Source organism: Mercurialis annua, linkage group LG1-X (genome assembly GCF_937616625.2).
Source record: "Mercurialis annua linkage group LG1-X, ddMerAnnu1.2, whole genome shotgun sequence".
NCBI classification, from domain to species: Eukaryota; Viridiplantae; Streptophyta; class Magnoliopsida; order Malpighiales; family Euphorbiaceae; genus Mercurialis; species Mercurialis annua.
Window position 1 is genome coordinate 12,476,722 of NC_065570.1, and position 25,689 is coordinate 12,502,410.

General features: G+C 36.1%; 3 protein-coding genes and 1 long non-coding RNA gene across 4 annotated transcripts; 1 reads left to right on the forward strand and 3 right to left on the reverse strand.

Annotated features, from left to right (window-relative positions):
• Nucleotides 1-500: 500 nt before the first annotated feature.
• LOC126664671 (uncharacterized) lies at nt 501-961 on the reverse strand. Its single transcript, XM_050357181.1, has 2 exons — nt 802-961; nt 501-754 (listed from the first exon to the last, which is right to left on the reverse strand). The coding sequence occupies exons 1-2, from the start codon at nt 959-961 to the stop codon at nt 501-503; spliced, it is 414 nt and encodes a 137-aa protein (XP_050213138.1).
• Nucleotides 962-7,557: 6,596 nt separating this feature from the next.
• On the forward strand, nt 7,558-8,271 carry LOC126664822 (uncharacterized). Its single transcript, XR_007637474.2, has 2 exons — nt 7,558-7,813; nt 7,946-8,271. It is a non-coding gene; the product is annotated as an uncharacterized LOC126664822 (long non-coding RNA).
• A 4,378-nt stretch (nt 8,272-12,649) lies between these two features.
• Nucleotides 12,650-13,288, reverse strand: LOC130015620 (uncharacterized; the record flags this gene model as incomplete). Its single annotated transcript, XM_056106087.1, has 1 exon — nt 12,650-13,288. A coding segment is annotated over exon 1 (375 nt), but the record flags the coding sequence as incomplete, so codon positions are not given.
• Nucleotides 13,289-21,906: 8,618 nt separating this feature from the next.
• Nucleotides 21,907-22,694, reverse strand: LOC126664982 (uncharacterized). Its single transcript, XM_050357626.1, has 3 exons — nt 22,383-22,694; nt 22,197-22,254; nt 21,907-22,100 (listed from the first exon to the last, which is right to left on the reverse strand). The coding sequence occupies exons 1-3, from the start codon at nt 22,692-22,694 to the stop codon at nt 21,907-21,909; spliced, it is 564 nt and encodes a 187-aa protein (XP_050213583.1).
• Between the last annotated feature and the right edge of the window lie 2,995 nt (nt 22,695-25,689).

Genomic DNA, 25,689 nt, shown 5'->3' on the forward strand with positions numbered 1-25,689 from the left:
AAAATAATAATTGCTTACAAAAATTTAAAGATAATTGTAATACCATCGGGTATGACATAAGGTCTTTACTAGTGATGGGTTATTTAAATCCTCCTACTCTCCTTTCTTCTCTGATTTGCTTTCTTGAAGATCTATAACACACTCGTCGTATCATTCTAGTAACCTCTCAGAGTTACTACGCCCTTCTCAATCGTTACTTTCATTGTCAAGGCTCTTATGCTGGTTACTGCAGCTGAATCATGGAGGAATGGTCTCCCGAGGATTGCATTATATGTCAGTTCCATATCAACTATGTTGAATAGGGACATGACCTTCTTGTTGATCCCCCTTTCCGGGCCGACTATGACTTCTAGTGAAATGGCACCTAGTGGGTTGATTAAGGGGCCTCCGAGTCCGGATAGCAGGATCGGTACTCGGCGCAACCTTACTGCGGTCCCTCCCAGCATCTTATATGCAGCGTTCGTCATTAGATTTACTGCACTTCCTTCATCAATAAGGATTCACTCCATGTTCCAATTTTTGATGATGGTTGTCACCACCAGAGCGTCATTATGAGGTGCTTTCACATGCTCGTAATCCTCAACATCAAAAATCACCGGTGGCATGTGCGTTTCTCTGATATTCATTACTTCTCTTCCCTGTTTTCTTCTGATAGTCGAACTGCTATGCCCTCCTCCATTGATCATATTTATAGTTTCAAGAATTTTGGATGACCTCTTTTCTTCCTTTTTCTTTCCTTTGCCGTCCCTACTCCCTTATCATTGCTCTTTGTTTTGTGAGCTATGAACTTCCTCAGCTCACCTGCATCAATCATTCTCTCTGTTTCCACTTTTAGGTCTCGGCACCCATCCGTTTCGTGTCCGTAATCCTCATGAAATTTGCAGTACTTCCTTGTATCTCTAATTTCAGCTTTCATCTTAGGTGGCCACACTACGTTTTTGACATTTTCTTTGATCCACATGAGGACGTTAGTTCGACTGGTGTTCAGCGGTGTATAATTGCGTTCATCATCTCGGGGGTCGTATCTTGGTTCGTATCTCCCTGGGGGGCGAATCACCTGCTCTCTTCAGGTCTCCCCCTATCTTCTGTTCTTAATTTCGACTTCTCTTTGGTTTTTCTTTTGATTCCTTCCCCTTCGCCTATTTTCCACGAATAGCCATACGACCTTCATCCAGCTCGAAGTATTTTTAGGCTATACCCATCAGGTTTGAGAAAGTGGTGGGTTTGTTAACCAGCAGTTTATGCACTAATTTGCCGAATCGCGTTCCTTCTCGTAATGCTTCAGTCGCCATGTCGACATTCAAGTTGTCTATCTTCATGGCTTGCTTGTTGAATCGCTCGATATAGCTTCTTAGTGTTTCTCCTTCCTCCTGAATACACGACCTCAGGACACTCGACACAAGATCACGTCTGATACGCTTAACAGCCCTATGGTGGCTGTAAATATGGACGTATGGTCCCTCGGATCTCCTTTTCCATTGAAAGTTGACAAGGTGGGCAACTTCATGTTGTACGGGATCGTTTCCTCCATTATCTCGGCTGAAAGGGGCGAACCCTTCTACCTGAGGTCGTCTATGTCTAGCTCTTCAGATTTCAACTTTTTTACTGCTTTGGCAATCTTTTCTTTCAAATCTTCCTCAGCGACATATGTAGCTTTACTCATCTGGGGCGACTTTGAGGATTCGCCCTCTCCCTCCTGGTGTTTCTTCTTTGACTGTGCTTTGCCCGTGTCTTTATCATGTTTCTTGCTTTTTGGTGGCGCGTCCTCCTTTTCTCTTTCCCTTTGTTCTTCTCTTTTAGAATTGAGCCTAGTCCGGGCATCATCTTGATTTTTGCCGTTTCTAGGCGTCTCTCGTGGATTTTCTTATCCGGAACCATCTTTTCAGTGCTCATGGTTCTCTAGGTTTTCTTCCTCTTCGTTCCTCCTCTCATTTCTTCCTTCGTTTCCCCATTCGTTTCTTTGTTCGTTCCTTTGCTCGTTTCTTCCTCTAGTTGGTCCTTGGTGGCCTAGGTCTGCGTTTTCTGTTCTGCCTCTTCGTCTGGCAGAAGATGGGCTGAAGTTTTCTTTTAGGATCTTCATGGTTTCGTCATGGTTGTCGTTTATTCTCTTGGCTCCGCTGGCCAATCTGTCCAAATTCGTCTGGACAGATTCCAGTACTTTCTTCAGGATCTCGTTGTACATGTCTTGTGCTGCCATACCTAGCGTTTGTTCACCACCAGCTCCTAAATTGAAAGCAATCAGATTGCTTTCCCTGATTGGGTTGGTCTGGTACTGGGGAGTGGACAAGGAGGTTCCTCTTGTGTTACTGCTTCCAGCAGAGCCATATCTTCAGTAACATTAATTATCTCCGGTGTGTTTTGATGGGTTTTCGGGTCCATCGGCTGTTTGTCTTTCAGGTTTATTCTGTCAGAAGTCATCTTCTTCAATAGTATTTATTTGAGTTCAGAAAACTCCTTCGATTTGAAGTTGGTTTAGCTTTTCCCACAGACGGCGGAAATTGATGGAGTCTGCCTTCTAATCCGGTAATGTGACCTGCAAAACAGGTCAGAAGCTAACCGGACGGTGGTTGTCCGATTAACTCTCCGATGCTAAAGTCAGTATTGAGCTTAAGCAGCGTTTTGTGCATATGAATGTAGTTGTGTGTTTAGGCATATCTCAAACTCCTTTTATAGTAGATGATAGTATACCTTGTAAAGTTGTAATAGGAAGGTGAATCCTACTTTGTAGGGTTTGACCTTGATTAGGATTGATATTCCTTATTTAAACATGAGTCCTATTTAGGAACGTCTTCCTAAATAGTCTCGTCTTCCTAAGTTAGAGGTTATCTTCCTAAGTTGGAGTTTGTATCCAAATAGGTAAGATACTCGAGAATGTTCAGTAGATTTGGTAATCTGTCCGAATCCCAAGGTCGACGCGTTTTGTCCGAGTCCTCAGGGATTCGGCATTATTCCTGTCGGATGGTGTTCCAGTATTATTCCTGTCGGATGATGTTCCAGTCAAGGCGGATCCTATGGATTCAGCTGCCTGTTTCATCTGTTTTGGCCCTTTGGCGGGAGTCCGATATCGTCTGAAAATGGATCTCCTGCAACTCGGCTCCACTGTAGTTAAAATAGGATTCAGTATCCATCAATATGAATAACTAGAATATTATAGTTTTATTTTACGGACGTCTCTTATTCTAATATTTAATCACTTGTAATGTAATATTTTTGATAATAATAAATATATTGTTTTCCTAATTAATTTCCGTGCAATGTGTTTGCATCGTCTGCTTTAGTTTCAAATTAAGTATTAAACATATTTTGACAAGTGAGTTGATTAATTGCCAAGTGATAGGTTTTTATTTAAATTTGATTTATTATTCTATTAAATATTTTTCTAATTAATTAATATTAATATTAATATTTATAAATTATAAAATATGAAAAGTTAAAATTTATAAAATTTTAAAAGCCTAATTTTTATAATTTAAAAATTTAATATATAATTAGTGTTTATAAGTAATTTAATGTAAAACATTTTTTCAAAACTTAAATCAATAAATTTATAAAAATGTTTATTGGTTATTTTAATGAAGAATGTTTATAAAATTTAATTGATAAACTATGATATTATATTAAATTGTTAAACTATAGATTTAATAAGTATTAATAAGTTGAATAATTTAGTTTATAATAAGTTAAATAAATAATTTTTCTTAAAACCAATAAATAAATTTTATTTAATAAATTGTTTAAGAATACACTTTACTGAACATTATGTATATTTAAAATAACATTATATAACTTATAAAAATGAAATTTTAATTCTTTTTATTGGTAGATGTAAAAAATATAATATTTTTAAAATTTAATTTAATTAATAAAAATTTAAATTTAAATTTTTTTATAAATTTGATGGTTATGAAATTTGAAGTGTTCTAGTTATGTTTATAATTTATATAATTTTAAGAGTTTTGATGGTATATTAATAAGGATTAATTCCTAAAAAAATCACGAACTTTACACGAAGTTTCATTTTAATCATGAACTTTAAAAATTGTCATTTAAAGGCACGAACTTTCATTTTGTTTCAAATCTGTCGCCAACGTAAAATCCGGTGTATTTTATCGAACCAAAAATTCCTAATCCTATATATTCTAACTAAAAGATAATAAGATTTAATGTCGATTTATAATTTGGGTCTTTCATTAATGGCTTATTGAAGAATTTAGTCAACAAAAATACACTGAAATGATAGATTTGAAATAAAATGAAAGTTCGTGCCTTTAAATGGCAAATTTTAAAGGTCATGATTAAAATGAAACTTCGTGTAAAGTTCGTGATTTTTTTAGGAATTAACCCTATTAATAATATTAAAAGATTATGAAATAAAATGGACTTGGGCCTTCTGAATGGCCATTTTAAATATAGACTTATTCTTCTGAAAATGGACTTGGGCCTTCTGAATCTTCTGGGAATTACTTGGTCAACTTCTGGAGTCAACCTCTGAAATCAACCTCTAACATTAACTTCTGGGGTCAACCTCTAACATCAACTTCTGGAGTCAACCTCTGACATCAACTTTTGGACTCAACCCCTGACATCAATTTCTGTAGTCAACCTCTGGCCAATTAAATGTAGTTTAATGGCCCTTTTTAAAGAAAATGAGCTTTATGGGAATTTGAGCCATATTTTTATTTTTGGTGCAAACAATTATTAGAATTATTAGAATAGATTTTAATTTATGAGAAAATTAGGGAAAACACTCCATTTTTGAAAATAATTGTAAATATTACTTCAGCAAAAAAAAGATATGAAACATACTTCCCGTTTTTTTTATTTCTGTTTTTACTCTGACGTGACTTTTTTTAATATAACTACCTGTTTTTTTTTATGTTTTTACTCCCTCTTTTTTATAACTTTATTTTTATACTCTCATAGCAATTAATGCTCCTTCTCTTCTTCTTCTTCTATTTTTTTTCTTTTTCTTCTTCTTCTTCTTCTTTTTTTTGTTCGTTTTCTTTTTCTTCTCTATCTTTTTTTTTCGTCGTTCGCCAATCCTTCCCCGATCTGCCGTTGTTTCGTCGTCAATCCGCCGCTCTTCTATATTAAATTTTAGCAATTTTTTTCTTAACTCGTGGTGATTATTACGAGTTATTTTAACGCTCAGATCTGAAAAAAATTGCTCTTCAATTTTTTTTGTTTTAGATCTAAAAAATCTGCATAAATAACAATTTTATGATGAAAAAAATAATTTTCTGCAGAAATAACGATTTTTTTTGCAGAAAACAGCGTCTGATTATCATCTCGTTATCACTACAATATTATCATATCAGTATCATAAACTGTAGAAAAAACGATTTTGTAGTGATACCGAGATGATAACCAGACGATAATGAAACCGAGATGATAATGTTATTATGATAACGTGGTGATAACATCATGATACTGTTATGAAAATATAATCTAATTATGTATGAAAAATAATATTTACAAAAAAGTTATGATACCGAGATGATAATGTAGTAGTTATACCGAGATGATAATCATACAATAATGTTACCGAGATGATAATGTTATTATGATAACGTTGTGATAACATCATGATAACGTTATTGTAATTGTATGATAAGGTTATCATATTATTATCATATAATAATCTGCTACATACGATACCGATTATGGCATGATAATAAGATGACAATGCAATATGATACACTGATAATTACATGATAAGGTGAAACTGTGATAATCATATGATACTGTAATACTGTGATAATCATATGATAATGTGATACTGTGGTTTTGTCTAATATTATCCAACAGTATCATCACATTATCATATAATAATCTGCTATATACGATACTAATAATGACATGATAATAAGATGACAATGCAATATGATACATTGATAATTACATGATAAGGTGAAACTGTAATAATCATATGATACTGTTATGATAAAGTATGTATGATAATGTTATGATAATTTTTATAAAAATAGGTTATGATAATATTATGATAAGGTTAATGATAATACTATGATAAAATACGAAAATTAATATCTACAAAAAAGTTATGATACCGAGGTTATAATGTTGTAGTGATACCGTGATGATAATCAGACGCTAATGTTACCGAGATGATAATATTATTATGATAACGTTGTGATAACATCATGATACTGTTATAAAAATGTAATCTAATTATGTATAAACTATGTTAAAAGTTATGCAAAATCTATGACAATATAATGATACTTTTACGATAAAGTTCGTAAATTGCATAATAAAATTATGAAAAAAATTTGTTTCTTTATAATTCATTTTTTGTAGATTTTTAAATCTGAAATTAAAATAATTATTTATAATTAATTAGAAGTTGAAATTAATATAAATCGTTAATAATATCTATTTTTATAGAAAAACTACATTTTGATGTATAATTTTTTGTTGCTAATTTTTAAAATTCAGGTCTGAAATAAAAGAAAAATATCAAATTGCGAGATTTAAAATAATAAATTCAGAATAATTTGTAAATTTTAGGAAGTAAGGTTAAAGGTGACATTATTTAAAATAAGAGAAAGTGAAAGATTAATGTACAGAGAAAAAAAGAGAGAAGAAGTAAGAGAAATTAAGAGAGACAAAGAAAGAAAGAGGAGAAAAGTAAAAAGAGAGACAAAAAGAGAAATGAAAAGAAAACTGTCAGGTCACGTGTTTTATATGTTAGAGTAGAATTGTTAACTTTTTGACACATGGAGTAAAAACATAAATTTAAGAAATATGTGATGTAATTTTGTCATCTTTTCCGTGTTGAGGTATAGAACCCTATTATCTTTTAATCTTAGGTAAAATCGTGAATTTCTCTTAATTTATTTTGTTTTATTAGTTCATATATTATGAATTTTATTTTTAATGATTACATTACTTTTTAAAATTTAATCACACTTTAAATTATGTATAAATTTAATTTTTCACAAATGTGCGGACTTACAACTAGTTTACAAATTAATGTAAAGGCGAACTGCATCCTTCAATATGTGGAGTAACTATCAAAGATTTAAATTCGTAAACTCTTAATCAAGAACGCACAAAGAGTATTTTAATTATGTATAGATCTAATGGTGCTAAAAAACTAAATTTTTTTATCATTTTACAAATTTATATATCTAGTCGAGTAAGAGTGTAAGTTTCAGTGCGAGCATCAAAATATAAATCAAGCATAACCGAGCCTTAGTTAATAAATTTTATGTTAGTTCTTTATAACTAAATATACTCTTAGTGATATCTTTATTTCTATGTCAACATTTAACTTTAAAAAATCTATACAAATAATCTAGTTTCAGTTGAGTACGATCCTTAATTATTCTAGTATATGCGAGTTGGATATTTAAAAATAATAATTTGATCTAGTTCGAGTTTTTAATTTTATTCGACTCTAAGTCGACATATGCGCCTATTGTCAAAAAAAAAGTTGATGTATGCGACAATCACACAGTTGAGGCTAGCCAATAATTTCAAAACAACAAGTTGGCCATGTGATGCAGATAAGAAATCTAGACTTGTTGACGATTAGAGATTGTGATAAGGATGTCTAATTGTCGATACTTAATTTATCTAACTAATGCCAAAATTTAAAATGTCTATAAATAGAAGTATATAATTTAGAGAAGGGTCATCCATTGAATATCTTCAGAAAAGATGATGAGAAAAGAAGCTTTGTTTATTTGTTTGACATGGGTTTTAGTGTTCATATCCATTGCCATATCTGCAAATGCAACAGCAGCCCCTCGTCTGCATAGATTTGAGCATTTGGTTCAGCCCCAAGCAGGTAGTAATATATTTAACATTGTTGCTTCAGCTGAGCTGACCGATAAAAAACTGCGGAAAAAAGTTTTAGAAGTTTCAGAAAAAAGAAAATTATAATTTGCAAAATAAGTAATGAATGGTTTGATTTGTGCAGGTTGTCACTGTTGCTTCACAGGAAGGCCTCCGAACCTCAAATGCGTAACAGTGTGCTGCGAGGTTAATTGTTGCTTGAAAAACTGAAGAATCAATGGAGTTTTCATGTTTAGGTTTTCACTAAATAAACTGTGGCTTGCGTTTAATTAGTAAATTGAATACGTGATTATAAGGTTCTACTTGTATGAAGTTTCCATATCTCTTGTGCTTCAGCTTTTGGATTGTTATTAAAAATAATGAGATCAGCATTATATCAACACTAAATGTAATTCAAGTTTGGAAACAAAGTGTTGAATTGAAACAAAGTAATTTTCATTGCAGTACTAATATTTTTTTTTTGTTAAAATGATGATTATATTAGCACTACCACAAGATGTGATTGTTGGGCGGCACAGCGGAAATTCAATTAATTATGCTAGTGAATAACGTATTGTGCTAATAATTATACCGGAAAAATTCCCAGGACATATTGGAGGGTCACGAGCGGACCACTTAAGTACCAACCTCCTAAACAGAATTCAACACGATATAACTTACTTCACAATAGGAAATTCCAAATAGCCTAATCGTTAGCGTCGAAAATAAATCAAGAATGGCAGAAACAAAATGATAAATGACACCGAGAATTTTTAACGTTGTTCACCCAAAAAGCTGGATTACGTCCACGGGACAAAGTCCGAATAATTCTTCCACTATCAAAATAGCAGGCATACAAAGAGAGTAATTTTACAGAGAGATCTCACCAAAATAATGACACTAAAGTGTTTCCCGCACACCCGTAACCTCACTATTTTTATCTCTCAATTCTCTCACCCCTCACCCTTTAGAGAAAACGTTTCTCTAGCTCACCTATTAGTCCGAGACTAATAACTCTCACAAACTTGATTTGTGAAATTTTAGTGATATATAACCTTATGCTCCTCCTTGCTATTTATAGGCAAGGAGGGGAGTAGCCTCCAAGTAATTTTGATTGGAGCCTACTCCAAGTCAATTTACTTGGAGGCTACTCCAAGTAAGTTACTAATTAATTTTTTTTTAAAACTAAATGTGGGCCCACATGTGGAGGGACCCACCAACAAATCTCCCCCTCCCGACTACATGGGAGGCACCACCATTCCGGCTGCCTGTCGACAATATTCAAACTTTCCCCGTGGAAGAGCTTTGGTTAACATGTCAGATCCATTTTCATCGGTATGGATCTTTTCCAGCTGCAGCAGCTTCATCTCCAGTACATCTCGAATCCAGTGATATCTCACATCAATATGTTTAGATCTTGAATGAAAGGAGGAATTCTTCCCGAGGTGAATAGCACTTTGACTATCACAAAACAGCTCGTACTTCGCTTGTTGGAAACCAAGTTCACTTAAGAACTTCTTCATCCATAGCAACTCTTTACATGCTTCAGTTGCTTCAATAAACTCTGCTTGTGTTGTTGAGAGTGCAACACATTTCTGTAATCTCGACTGCCATGACACAGCTCCCCCTGCAAATGAAATCAGATAACCTGATGTAGACTTTCTCGAGTCAACATCGCCAGCCATATCTGCATCTGTGTAGCCAACTAGCACAGGTTTTCCATCTCCAAAAGATAGACACATTCTTGATGTACCTTGAAGGTACCTAAGAATCCATTTCACTGCAGCTCAATGTTCTTTTCCAGGATTTGAAAGGAACTGACTTACTACTCCAACCTAGTGAGCAATATCTGGCCGTGTACATACCATGGCATACATCAAGCTCCCAACTGCTGAAGCATATGGAACTCTTTCCATCTCCTCTTTCTCTTTCTCAGTAGAAGGGCACTGTTCAGAACTCAATCTAAAATGATTAGCAAGGGGGCAGCTAACCGATTTAGCGTTATCCATGTTGAACCTTTGAAGTACTTTCTGAATGTACTTCTCCTGTGATAACCATAGCTTCTTGGAGCCTCTATCTCTGGTTATCTTCATGCCTAGGATTTGCCTTGCCGAGCCCAAGTCTTTCATCGCAAAAGACTTGCTCAACTGCTTTTTCAAGTTGTTGATTCTTGAAATATTCTGGCCAACGATCAACATGTCATCCACATAGAGCATAAGTATAATGAAATCCTCATCAGAGAATTTCTGGACGAACACACAATGGTCTGAAGTAGTCTTCTTATACCCTTGCTCCCTCATAACAGACTCAAACTTCTTGTACCATTGTCTCGGTGCCTGTTTCAAGCCATATAGACTTTTCTTCAACTTGCAGACGTACTGCTCTTTCCCCTTTTCTTCGAAACCCTCTGGCTGCTCCATGTATATCTCTTCCTCCAAATCACCATGAAGGAAGGCAGTCTTTACATCCATCTGCTCGATCTCCAGGTCGAGGCATGCTGCGAGCCCTAGCACTGTACGAATGGATGTCATTTTCACCACTGGTGAAAAAATGTCATCAAAGTCAATTCCCTTTCTTTGGCCGAATCCCTTGACAACTATTCTAGCTTTGAAACGTGGTTGGAGACCGTGTTCCTCATTCTTTATCCTGAACACCCACTTGTTTTTCAAAGCTCTCTTGCCTTTAGGCAACTTCACCAGCTTAAAAGTATCATTCTCATGCAAGGATCTCATCTCATCTTGCATGGCTTCAATCCATTTCTGCTTGTGTTCATCATCCATAGCTTCTTCAAAGCTCTCAGGTTCTCCCCTGTCAGTTAATAACACATACTGATCTTCTGGGTATCTGGTAGATTGTTGTCGAACTCTATCAGATCTCCGCAGAACTGGAGAATCCACATCTGCTGGTGGTTGATGATGAGCACCATAGTCATCAACATTACCTGGTTCATAATCAATGGGAGCATCTTGACCACTTATCTCCGGTTGGTCACCTTCTTCATCTCCAACACGTCTATGAACCGTTGTTGGAGGAATCAATTCCAAGCCTGTTGAATCTCCATTGGATCCCTCAGAAACATTCTGAGCCTTTTTAATATCCTCAATGGTTTGACTTTCAACAAACACGGCATCACGGCTTCTGATAAGCCTCTTATGGACTGGATCATAAAATCTATAGCCAAACTGATCTTGACCATAGCCTACAAACACGCATTCTCGTGTCTTAGCATCAAGTTTGGACCTCTCGTCTTTGGGAATATGCACAAATGCTTTGCACCCAAACGCCCGCAGATGACCATAGGAAACTTCTTTTCCCGTCCACACTCTCTCTGGAGTATCAGACTGTAGAGGGATGCACGTTGAAAGGTTGAGCACATAAACTGCTGTCAGTAGAGCTTCACCCCAGAACATCTTAGGCAACTTTGCATGTGAGAGTAAACATCTAACTCTCTCCATCAAAGTCCTGTTCATCCTCTCAGCCAAACCATTCAACTGCGGCGTCTTAGGAGGTGTTGTTTGATGCCGAATACCATTATTTTTACAATAAGCATCAAATGGTCCAATGTACTCTCCACCATTGTCTGTTCGAATGCACTTCAGCTTCTTGCCGGTCTGTCTCTCCACCAGAGTTAAAAATTGCTTGAAAACTTCTAACACCTGGTCCTTCGTTTTCAAAAGGTACACCCATGTCTTCCTTGAATGATCATCAATGAAAGTCACAAAGTATTGAGCACCACCGAGTGACTTTGGCATTGGTCCACACAAATCTGAGTGAATCAGATCTAAAACATTCTTCATTCGAGAAGGAGGGGAACTTTTGAAAGAAACTCTGTTCTGCTTCCCTGCCAGACAATCAGTACATTTCTCCAGATGGACTCGATCCAATCCATGCAACATATTTCTTTTGGCCAATATCGACATTCCTTTCTCACTCATGTGACCGAGTCGTCTATGCCACAACTCAACTATATCATCATTCTCCACTGTATTGACATCGTCATGGGAGAGCTTCGCCTGCATCATGTATAGTTTTGAATGTCGTTTTCCCTTGGCCACCACCAATGAACCTTTGGTAAGCTTCCATTGGCCATTAAAGAAGGTGCTGCAAAAACCTTCATCATCCAGATTTCCTGCCGAGATTAAATTCAGGCGCATATCTGGGACATGCCTGACATCCTTCAGGACTAATTGCGTACCATTCTCTGTTTCCAGAGAGACATCACCTTTGCCTACGACTTTTGCAAAGTTCTCATTTCCCATTCTTACAATTCCAAAATCGCCTGATGTGTAAGATGAGAAGAATTCCCTTCAAGATGAAGCATGAATGGTAGCTCCAGTGTCAATCACCCAACTCGTCTCGTGGATTGCAAGATTGACAATATCTTCATCATGGACTACGTTGAACTCCCCGACAACATTTGCTTGTTCATCATCACTGCTGTCATTTTTCCTCACATCTTTGCCTTTGTTCTTTTCTTGGTCTTGCTTCAACTTTCGACAGAACATTTTGATGTGGCCCTTCTTCTTGCAGTAATGGCACTCAGTATTGGCATATTTGTTTGACTTTCCTCTGCTTTTGTGTCTGGTTTTTGAACCCCTAGCTTCACTCCTCCCTCTAGATTCTGCAACAAAAACATCTGACTGTGATGAAGAAGAACCTTGTGATCTTCGTCTACTCTCTTCATTCAGGATGCCACTTTTCACGGCTTCCAAATTTACTACTCCATTTGGTGCAGAATTTGTTAGTGAAATCTTCAAAGTCTCCCAAGACTCTGGTAGAGAGGCAAGCACGAGGAGAGCGAGCACCTCATCGTCAAACTTTATGCTCATACTTGATAACTGATCCACAACCCTTGAATTGCATTCAAGTGATCAGCTATAGAAGTCCCTTCTCGATATTTTATCTGAATTAATTTTGTCAGATAAAATAATTTGTTGTTGCCGGTTTTCGACGCGTACAGCTCCTCAAGCTTCTTCCATAATGTCTGAGCATGAGTCTCATTACAAATGTGGTTGTACACATTATCCTCGACGAACTGTCGAATGTAACCACACACCTGCTCATGCTCGAATGCCCATTCTTCATCCGTTTTTCCTTCGGGTTTATTCGTTGAAAACACTGGTAAATGCAGTTTCGTCACAAATAGGAGATCCTTCATCTTGTTTCTCCATATGTGGTAATTTGTGCCATTTAAACTGACCATCTTGCCAGTCTTTGCCTCCATATTTTCGACAAGTGCCCAGTACAATAAATATATCTAATTTATTTTCTGATGTGGAGGATCCACTATCTAGTGGCAACCACAGAGCATACGATAAATAGATATATAAAAACTCAAACCGGCTCTGATACCAGTTGTTGGGCGGCACAGCGGAAATTCAATTAATTATGCTAGTGAATAACGTATTGTGCTAATAATTATACCGAAAAAATTCCCAGGACAGATTGGAGGGTCACGAGCGGACCACTCAAGTACCAACCTCCTAGACAGAATTTAACACAATATAACTTACTTCACAATAGGAAATTCCAACTAGCCTAATCGTTAGCGTCGAAAATAAATCAAGAATGGCAGAAACAAAATGATAAATGACACCGAGAATTTTTAACGTGGTTCACCCAAAAAGCTGGATTACGTCCACGGGACAAAGTCCGAATAATTCTTCCACTATCAAAATAGCAGGCATACAAAGAGAGTAATTTTACAGAGAGATCTCACCAAAATAATGACACTAAAGTGTTTCCCGCACACCCGTAACCTCACTATTTTTATCTCTCAATTCTCTCACCCCTCACCCTTTAGAGAAAACGTTTCTCTAGCTCGCCTATTAGTCCGAGACTAATAACTCTCACAAACTTGATTTGTGAAATTTTAGTGATATAAAACCTTATGCTCCTCCTTGCTATTTATAGGCAAGGAGGGGAGTAGCCTCCAAGTAATTTTGATTGGAGCCTACTCCAAGTCAATTTACTTGGAGGCTACTCCAAGTAAATTACTAATTAATTTTTTTTTATAACTAAATGTGGGCCCACATGTGGAGGGACCCACCAACAGTGATAGGCAAAAAATGCTAGAATTTCGAAAAGAAATCTAGGCATCTAAATACATCATTACCACCATAAAAAAAAGAAGGGTTGTGGTATTTGTAATGAACCACACCCTTATTGATACAATGGAAAACTAAATCCTTGTAAGACGGTTCTTCGTTGCGGAATACTTTCTTATTTCTAGCTTTCCAAATCTCCCATAAACTAAAAAACCAAATAGTTGCCCATAATGCTTTGTATTTTGGATTTGCCAAATCCATCCATTGGAAATAAAAGCTCGATACATCTCCCGGAATCGTCCAAGCTGAGACCCCCATATTATAAAGAAATTCAGTCCAGAAACGCCAAGCAAAAGGGCAATACATGATTATGTGATTTGCAGATTCAACTTCAGCACAAGAACAACATATAATCTGCTCCTCAAGAAGCACCCGACGATGAACCAAAAACTCTCTAGACGATATACGACCTCTATGTAAAAGCCACACAAAAAATTGAAGTCTAGGAGGAATTCTATGTTTCCACACTTGAATCAAGAAACCATCTTTCTGCAAAGTTGAACCCGACCATAAACGAACTAAATCTGCAGGTTTAAAGTGGTCTGTACCTTGCCAGAAAACTCCATCTCACCGAAGAGAAATCCTAACTTGCTGTAGCTGAGCAATGAGCTGCCGGAATGAAGCTTCCCCTCCCAAACGAAGACGCCGCTTCCATCTAAAGACCCACTGCTGAACAGATTCTGCAACAACATCCGAGACTGCAGCAACATTCGAGACAGCTGCAAATTCTGAGACCAAAGAGACAGCAGGATTCATATCCAAAACAAACAAATTCTGGTAAACTGAGCTCAAAGGAGCTTGCTGATTTGGAAGCCATAAATCCCGCCAAAACATAATGTCTGTACCATTTCCCAATTTGAATCTAATATTGGAAGAAAATGAACTCCAAAATGAATCATTAGAAACGCAAATCTTACGAATACCTCTCCAAAGTGGCGGTAAATTCCTATTTCTAGGACCAATTAAATCATTCCATGAATTCAAATTAGAACTAGTACGAATCGCCAAAAACCATAGCGATTCTCTGTCACAGGATAAGAGCTTCCACACCCACTTTAAGAGAAAACTTTGATTTCGAAGACCAAGAGAAGGAACATTAAGACCCCCCAAAATAAACGGCAAACAGACATCCTTCCAAGCTACTTTACAAATACCACGAGTTGAAGCCGAACCCGACCAAAGGAAATTTCTCAAATATCTCTCCATAACTGCTATCACGCTCGATGAAATAGCAAAACAGCACATCGAGTACACAGGTAAACTGCATAGGACTGATTTAATTAGAACAAGACGACCAGTTGGAGAAAGCATATTTCCTTTCCAAAGAGCCAAGTGAGAGTTAAAATTCTGAATTATTGGATTGAAATGGGAGACATTTAAATTCCGCCTAGCAAGAGGAAGCCCGAGATAAGTAAAAGGCAACGATTCAATCTTACAATTGAGAATAGAAGCCGCCGATGTTATGTCAGTATTTGAAACATTCAATCCAATAATAGAACTCTTTTGGAAATTAATTCTTAACGCAGAAACTATAGCAAAGCAACAAAGAATTAGAAGCAAGTTTCTTATCAAATCCAAGTCATTTGGAAGAAACAATAGGGTGTCATCCGCGAATTGGAGCAACGAAAAAGATTCCCGAAACCCATTAATGTAAATACCTTCTAGCAACCATAAATCCTTTGCCTTTTCTATTATTGCTTTAAATCCTTCTGCTGCAATAACAAACAGCATTGGAGAAAGAGGGTCTCCTTGCCGCACACCCTTCTCCATTTAAAAATTCTCCGTCGGTGAGCCATTAACCAAAACTGACATCTGAGAAGATTTCAAGAGAGCATTGATCCAATTAATCCAAGAGGACTCGAACTTCATCATACGCATAGTCTCTAAAATGAATCTCCATGAAACAGAATCAAAAGCCTTCTGAAAATCCAACTTGATAATGAAAGTTGAATCCTTACGTCTTGTGCTGAGATGAATAATTTGAGAAGCAATAGAGTGGCACTCATGGATATTTCGACCTTTGATGAACCCGAATTGGTTGTCTGAGATGATAGAAGGCAGAAGGGGAGCTAGCCTGTTCGCAAGAATTTTCGACAGAAACTTGAAGATACCATTAATAAGACTGATAGTACGAAAATCCTTAATATTGCTAGCTCCTTTAAACTTCGGTATCAAAGTCAAAAACGCTGTATTCAAACCCACATGAAAAGAGCCTGTTTTGTGAAAATTCTCAATAAGCCGGAAGACATCCCCTTGTATAAGTTGCCAAGCACGCTTATAGAAGAACATATTAAACCCGTCAGGACCCAGGGCTTTGTTATCATCACAGGACAAAACAACCGAAGTTAATTCCTCTAAAGAAAATTCTGAAGTAAGACTTTCGACTTGTACAGTTGACAAAGACTTAAACCGCAGCAAAATAAGGGAGAGATTAACCTGAAAATCTTCCTCGTAGAGATGACGATAGTAATCACTAATCTTAGCTTTTATATCAGATGGATTGGAGTAACAAACGTCGTCAATAGTAACCTCCGTTATCTGATTATTTCTCGCGTGAATTGAGGCCGCCAAATGAAAAAATGTAGTGTTTTTATCTCCTAAGAGATTCCAATTCAAAAACGATTTCTGAAGCCAAACCATTTCTAGCTGTTTAGAAAGACCATGAAGATCATTATTAAGAGAAGCAAGGGTCGAATAATCATCATTCATTAACGTTCTAGAGTCAGCAGCTTTTTCAATGACAGAAATCTGCTCAGAAACAGCAGCAATCTTGCAATTCAGATTTCCAAATACGTTTTTGTTCTAAGAAGAGATTTGGTTACGCAATACACGCAGTTTAATTACCATAGAAGATTGATCCCTAAGAGAATTCCAGCAATTATCCACAAACTCTTTAAAATCTGGATGATCCCACCAAACATTCAAGGAACGGAAAGGCCTTGGACCCCAATCAACGCGAGCTACCGAGGTTAACAGCAACAGGACATGATCAAAGAAGGAACGAGATAATGCTTGAAGCTTTAAATTCGGCCATTTCTCCAAAACCGAAGACGAGACAAAACATCTATCGATTTTGGATTTAGAAACTCGATTCTGCCAAGTGAAAAAACGACCTTGCAAAGGAATATCAATGAGCTTGGCCTCATTAATAAATCTCGAAAAAGCTATCATTGAATCTGAAAAGGAGACACAATTAAGCCTTTCTGAAGGTACCAAAATCTCATTAAAGTTTCCCGAAACAAAGCATAATCTATCACAATCTAACTCTGGAAGAATATGAAGCCAAAGAACTGATCTCTCAAACGGGCAATTTGGAGCATAAACTATGATAAATCGAATCGGCAAAGAAGACCAAGTAAAATCAATGACAATCCATCTATTATTTGATACAATTCTAGTGGGGGTAATTAAACTAGAATTCCAAATACAAGCTAAACCTCCAGACGCACCAATAGATCCCGAAAAGCGAAACTCAAAATCTTGATTTGGCCAAAGTTTCCTAATCAAAAAATCATCCAGTGTTTCTTTTTTTATTTCCACTAAAGCCACGATAATCAAACGATGCTGAGAAACAAAAGAGCGAATAGCACGTTGTTTTCGAAAATGACTGAGACCACCACGGCAATTCCAAGTAATAAAGTTAAATGAGCTTGACATAAAAAGATAAAATGACCTTGATTAATCACTTCAAGAGTGATTGATAGACTCCCTTGCAATTTCTTTGGAGATCAAGTCAGCATACTGAACTTCAGGCTGCACTTCGAAGAGACCCAACTTCACACCAATATCATATGTTTTGGCTACTTCAGAATCTTTTTCCTGTAAATCCTTCTTATTGCTGCTGTCACCGATATAAGGACTGTCTGTATGCGACAAAACTCTATTTCTGCGATGGGTTATTCGGCTAAGGTCTGGAGTGATATAAGAAGTTTCAAGAACTGTGGAAGGAATCAGTATTGCTGTTGTGCGTTTTCCATTCGGTTCATCATAAAGAATTGATGGTGTCGATGAAACTGACCGTGAATCAGATTCAGTGTCTGTAAACTCAGCCAAAGAGTTGCTAGTAATGTTTGGGAATTCAGTTTCATGAGCATGAATTAAACGTGATTCTCCCTTGATCATAACTGGAATAATACATTCAATACGAGTAAAAGCTGCTGAAATGAGGACTGATCCAGAATCCATTCGATCTCTTGAGATTACTGAGGGGTGAACAGCAATAGCCTTACCCAAGCTATTACCAATGAATAAAAATAACTCCTCAGACCATGCTGAAATAGGAATACCAGATAAGGAGACCCAAACAAATCTCTCCTTCGAAGGACTGTAATCTTCCCAGGGAATAATTGCCGAAAAGAGAACATCAAACTTGGTGAAGTCACTTCTAAATCTTGCCAAGTAGTTATCAGAATGGAAACGAATCATGATAAATAAACCTCCTTGAAAAGAAATTGATTCGAAGACAATTTCCAAATCCATCATCTTTTCTTGAATAACTAGGAGTTTATCCATACTAGTGACTTGTACAATTAAAGCATTGTATTTATGATCTGGCATGCAGGTGGAGGCTTCAAAAAACAGCGGTTCGTTTGTGACGACCTGTGCATAGGATCTGGAATCACGGGTTGCTGCTGAATGAATGGGTTTTGGAGAAGCAGGTCGCTCGATGATGGCTCTTCTTGGAACTGTTACTTTTTGTGTCTCACGCTGCATGTGAGTAGGGGAATTAGGTTTAGGGTATTTGGCACGAAAAGCCCTAACCCTAAAGGAACCGATAAAAAGCTGATTCAATTTACGCAAAATTGTCTTTGTGTTACGATCATCCCTTATTCTGAGAAACCCAAATCTCCTCTGCACCCTATTTCTTCTCCTAGCTAGGGTTACCTTTCCCTTGATATCAAACCTAGCAAAGTTTTTCAATATCATCGAAAGACCAATTGTCCGGGTAGTTTTCGAAGTAAATCACAGCTGACTTGTCACCGGAGGTAGCTGAGGCGTGGAGGCTGTTGATCGAAGAAGAAGCTAATACTGGTTTGGACGACTCTGTCATGGCGGTTCCTATATGCAAGAATTGGCAGTTGCAGTACTAATATATTAGAGCAAATATATTTTATTAGAAGAAGAATATTTGAACTTTAGTAACAACTTTCAAAGGTTACAAGCTTGTTAATCGGATACGGAACATTTACGTCAAATAAGTAATTTGTACGATAAAAAAGACACCCCATTTAGCAAGCGTATGAGCTACTTGATTACAAGATCTACTCGCGTATTGAAATCGCACATCCCGATCTCCACGCCTTGTGAAACAGTGCTTAACCAGAATTTGTAGGTAGTCAGCTGCATTACTTTGAAGTTGCAATCTATTAAAAATTCCTAGCGCGTCTAGTTCACGTATAACTATCTCGAATGGAAGAGAGGTAGCCATCTTCAATCCGTAAGCCATCACACTCGCTTCAACAACTTCCGTACTCAAAATACTATGTAGGAACAACTCTCTACACTGATGAACTGTCCTCTGCCAATCTCTACAACCAGCGGTGAGAACTGACAGTCTTTTCTCAATGAAAATGCCAACATCTGCATTAATTCTCACAACATACGTAGGTATAGGATAACTTGTTCGCCATCCATCTGACTGTCTGATACATCCAGCGTGGCCGGAATGCACGTGAAAAGGAAAGAAGCAATCCAGCATTATCAAAAACGACATTATTCTCAGCATTCTAAATCATCCACATCGTCATAATATATACCTGGATCTCTGCTCGTTTCAACATGCCAAACATATAAGGAAAGCCACTCCGGTGATGATCAGCTTCTCTCTAATCTATCCATTCTCAAACTCAGCGGAGAAGACAACCAAAAAGCCATGGCTTCTTCACATTCTTTCACACAATGAACCCCCGATACATCTTCCACCTAACATTTCTGGCATAACAGAACTACATTAATTCTGCGGTTTTCAAGATTGTGCTCGATTAAGATTGTCTTGATTAGTTTAAGTATCTTCGTTTAATCACATTGCAATTAGTAGTTGTGTAGTTCTGTTTCGAATCAAATCAATTTCCGTTCTAAACGAATTGAGTTTCTTAGTCTGTTTCATTATCGAATATCTCATCCTTGTGGATACGACATCCCGGACTTTTGTCCACTTTATTACTTGTGACGACCCGTATACTTGCGGTTTTCTTCAGCACTACCACTCTCAAATCCTAGCGCCAGTCACGATCTACGAAATTGGGTCGTGACACAAAAACTTCCTTGGATGCTGATGAAATGCTTCCTTGCTCCTTAATCATGCACATATGATATTGAATTTGGTATGGTGGACATAAAGTGTACCTATAAAGAAAATCACTTAGGTATCCAAGCAACTTTGGATCCTTGAAAGTTAATGGTTGAATAGTTCAAAGGGATTAACCTTGATTGAACTTTTCTCATATAGCAATGAATGTTTGTGTGACCATATTTCATGCAATAGAAACATTGTATTTTATGGTTCACATGTGATTGCATTTGAGGTGATTTGGCTTTAATAGTCTCATGAGAACAAGCACAAGCATAGGAATAAGTAGGAGCATGTGAAAATGAACGAGCATGTGAGTTCTTTTTAGATTTCTTGTTGCACTTGTGACTATATTGAGAAACATAGCCATGTCTCAAGGATTTTGGACCCATCTTGCTCTTAGCCTTTTGAACCAAGAATGGTTTAGGGTTAGGATCTTGAGCATGCACCTTCATTTCTGCAATTAGTTTGACAAATTTAGAAGGAATTTCTATCGAAGAAGTTTGAGACAAAGTGAACATCACAAATTTAGTCCCATCGGAATTAGAAGCATTTTGATTATAGCCAAGTCTAAATTTTATGGTTGGGCATCTTTGAGATACAATAATTATATCTACTGTCTCCTTTCCTTTTTGAAATCTTGAAAATTAACTTTTTAATTCAAGAATTTTATTCTTTTGTTGATCATTTTCCTTAAGCAAGTTATCAACATTTAAACCTTGCTTACATATAGATAATAAAAGATAACTTTAAAGCTTCATTAAACAATTTTAGCTCATGAAATTCTTGATTCAAAATAAGCATTTTATTATTAGCTTTAGAAGCTTTATTTTAAAAAGAAACATTTTCGCATTATGATCCCCACATTTAATTACCATTCATCAAGCATGCTATAAACATCATTATAATCAGCATCATCATCAATAATATCATCATCAACAACAATATCATTTTTAACATTTAATCATGCATCATGTGATTTAACACCAATACCATCTCAAGATAAAAAGGTTATAGGGTTTACCTCAAGTGTTGGCTCTAGAGGTGGCAAATGGGTATTTTTGGGTGAGTTTGGGCGGGCTTATTTGGATTTGGATAGTTTAGGGTTGGACAATTTTGGGTCATAATGTTTTTGGGCAGTTTTGGATTGGATAATTTTGGGTTGGGTTGGGTCATGAAAGCCCAAAAAAAACACAAAATAGAAGGTGTGATACTTGAAATTTATACACGAGATAACAAATTCAAAATAAAAAAAAAGTTAAATTGAATTATTTTTTCGAAAAATATTATTTTCCAATGAAAATTATTTTTCAAAATGTTATTTTTCATCAATAAAAATATTTGATTTTTTTTAAAAACTATATTTATTATATTTTTCGAAAAACAATATTTTGAAAAATAAATTATTTTTCCGGGAAAAAATATTTTTTTTTGAAAAAAAAATATTTAGAAAAATAAATTGTATAACTTCCTAATATTATTTATTATTCAAAAAAAGTCAAATACTATTGAATTTGAAATTTGTTTGGACCTAATTTTACCAATTTGGTCATTCTTATAAAAGTATTTTGACCCAAAATATTTTGGGTTAAGATGGGTTGGATCAAAAATTATCCAAACCTTTTTTGGATAGAAATGGGATGTGTTTTCTTGGTCAGGTTGGATTGGGCAACTATTTGCTACCTCTAGTTGGCTCCTTCTCAAATACCATTAAACACAAGTTGGCATCATAATGATTTCTATTGTTGGATTGAGAGTCATCATCCCATGAAGCTTTGGATCCTCATTTAGCACTCTTTCTTGAAGAGGAGCTACTCTCCTATGGTTGCCACTTTTGCATTTGAGCTCTTTCACTCTTTTGGTGAGCTTCAAGATTTTTTCCTCATTGCTTTCCTTCTTGTTTTCTTCAAATTATGAAGCCTTGAAAGCAATGTTGTCTTCCTTTATCTTCTCCTTTTAGATGTTCTTAATGTAGGACATCTCATGAAAGAGTAGCTTGCCAATCAACTCATCCATTCTTAAGGTGGATAAGTCAAGAGCTTCTTCAATAGTGGTCACCTTGGGTTGCCACAAAATAATAGGGAGGAATCTTAAGATTTTACCATTTATCTCCCTTAGCTTGTAGACTTTTCCAGTGCCTCGAGACTTGTAATAATCCTAAGGAATCTTGAGGTTATCCAGGAAACATCTTCATGAGGCAAGAACTTGAAGCCTTTATATTCTCCAAGAAGTAACTGAAGCTTCTTTGCCTTGACTTGAGTAGTACTTTCATGATAGTTCTCTAGAGTTTCCCATATTTGCTTTGCACAAGTGAAATTTTGAATTATACCTTGTTTTTCTCTAGAGATTGAGGAGATAAGAGTTGCAATGGTCTTTCTAATCATGTTATTCTCCTTTACTTGATCTTTCGACCATTCTCTCTTCAAAAGAGCTCCATCTTTATCAATGAGATGTTTCCATCCCCTTAGAAATACACTCCAAAGATCTACCCCTTGCATATCAGGATATTTTCCTTCAAATACTTCCAAATTTTGTAATATAATCCATCAAAAAAAGGTTTGGGAGTGATAAAAAAATTTCGGTAACCATTGATAGGAGTAAAATACTCATATATTCTAAAGTCGTTTTTATTATGTTTTGATACATTTTAACACGTATTTTGAGGTGTTTTAGTGTCTTATCATATGTGTATGCATTTCAGGAGCATTGGAGCGTAATGGAGACTATTTGGCTAAAAAACCGGAAAGAGCCGGCAAAGAATCGATTCGGCAAAGTCTTGGAGCAAGAAAGCGGTGGAGAGGCCTATTTAAGTCATGCCACGATCGTGACCCTAAGCCAAGGGAAGGTCACGATCGTGACCTAGCATAAGAGTTGTACCGAAACTTTCCCAATGAAGCATGTCACGATCGTGAATCCAACTTAAAGAGGAGGTCACGATCGTGACCAAGGCAAAAAGAAGGATTTTAGATTTCAGATTTTAAGGCTCAAGACTTAGGCCTACTTCGTTATTTGGCCAAACACTCTTGTAATAATTGTCTTTTATTCCTTTTCTATGAGTACTATATAAACAACTTTATCTCTTCTTTTAGGGTATGTCTCATTAGTGTAGGAGACATCAATTTTAGGGTAGCTTTTAGTTTTTATTGTTCTCTCAACTCTTAGAATAGAATCAACATTGTTCTTGGTGTTCTTGAGGATTATTTCCAGATTTTTATAACTTGGGTTTATCTTCATTAATACAAGCTTTTGGTTTTCCATCTTCATTATCTTGTTATGATATTGCTTCCCTTCATCCTTAAGGTAATTACTCTAACTTTTATTATGTTTATTGATTATTGTTTAGTAATTAATGTTTGCTTAGTTATGAGTAGCTAAACCCCTAGTTTAGGAGTTGTTATGATTGCCATTTATGATTGCTAGATGATTGGATAGGATTGTATGGCTTAGGGTTTAGTTGACTTTATTAGTCTTTGATTAGTGTTTGATGTGAGGACGAGAGTTAAACTAATCAAATAGACCTAGTTAAACATGAGCTTAGTACCTAGATGCACGAGACTGATTTAGGGCTTAAGCGGTTGTGAGTTTGCGGACTAATCAGATTGATTGATGTAGTCGACATCTAATTACATGAGAGTGAGTTGGATTTTGACTTATTAATCAATTGTCGGTTCTTCGACTTCCGGCTCGAGAGAGCGGATTTGGATACCTTAGAATGACTTGACGCGAACCAATACTCTATACCCGACCTTTCTACCTAGGAATTGTTTTGGCATGATTAGCAATCCTTAGGCGCTTTTAATAATAGTTTTTAATCCTTTAATCAATTAGTTGTTCAATTGTTGTTTGTTTTATAGTTTAATTGTTGTTTTCTTTAGTTCATTTCCATAGTGTTAATCGAAAAACCAAGCACTCGTTTGCTAAACGAATTCGAGTTCAAAATCATATTTCACTCACTTTAAACCTCTCATGTCTGTGGGTTCGACAACTCGGACTAAAAGTGTCATGACCCATTTTCATGAATCAGGACCGGCACTAGGGTATGTATAATGGAGTACCAAAACCCGTAACAAGCCTTGGAAAATATACAAACACATAACCTGCAAGAAAACCACTGCTCGGGGGCAACCGAGACTCCAACCTAATTCTAGCAGTTCATAATATTCAACAATTAAATAATAAATGCCCGGCCATCTCCGAGTCTCCAACGTGGCATAAATATAAAACCAGATTTATCAATGCCAAAGCAATAATAAATCCAGTCGGACCAATCCGACAACAAAATAGAATAATAAAGACATCTAGTTACTACTACGGTCTAAGAATGAAAATCGGTTTGACAGCTTTATTAAAATAAAATAAAACCTCCAAGGAAAATAAAGAAATTCAGAGATCAGCTGACTCGCTCAAAATCATAAACCTGAAAAAAGTAGGAAAACAACGGGGTCAGATATACTGAGATGAGTTCATACCACTATTTACATTTATTAAGTGGAAAACCTTTGAAATAATTAAAAACATTTTATATAAACATTACGATTAATAGTTGGAACCCTAATACACAATATTCTAAATAATACGTAAATCAAAAAGGCATGGTCCCGAGAGCTGAGCTACATCGAGTTACCACCGACCACACTTAATCCATATCCAGAGTCCCGAGAGCTGAGCTACACCGAGTTACTCTACTTGGTCCCGAGAGCTATGCTCACACCGAATTAACACAATTCACAATATACCTTACCCAGATCATTACCGGTGCGAACGCAGTTTTAATAAATCCCATTAGGTAGCATGTTCCAACTAAGAGCCATAATGGAAAAATAGTTCACAATTGTACGTATGCAATACATAGATATTAAAATAACAATTTACTTAATAAATCGGTAAATATTAAGTACAAACTCACTGCTTGCTAATCCACCAGATTACCTGGCAACCAACTAATCCTGGTTTGTCTTCGAAGCACGAATGGTGGATGAGTCTAAATAATATAAATAATTATTAAAACAGATCCTTACTCTAGAGAGTACTAGACACCACGTAGGACCAACATAATTTATAAATCAAGATATAGCCATACAGAGTAACACAATACTCAAATAAATTATAATGCCCAAAATAATACAAGTCTATTGAGTTCTCGCTTTAAAATTCATTACAGAAAATATTATTTAAATAAATATTTAATAATAAATCAATTCTATTTCCAATTAGTGGGTTAGCCGAGTTACCGATAACTACTAAGCTACCTCACTTGCCGGGTGATGCAAGTGTAACCCGACCCAAACATTTATCAAAAATATAAACCGCAGTTTATAATTCCAAAAATAATAATAATAAATCATAATTGAAAAACGGAACTCAACAGCTTTAAATAAAAGTAACCAATATTTACCGACTATTATTTGACTAAAATAAATTAAGAAATAAATTTAAAATCTCAATTGAAATTTAGCCAACACGCCAAGCCAAAAATATAAAAAAAAATTAATA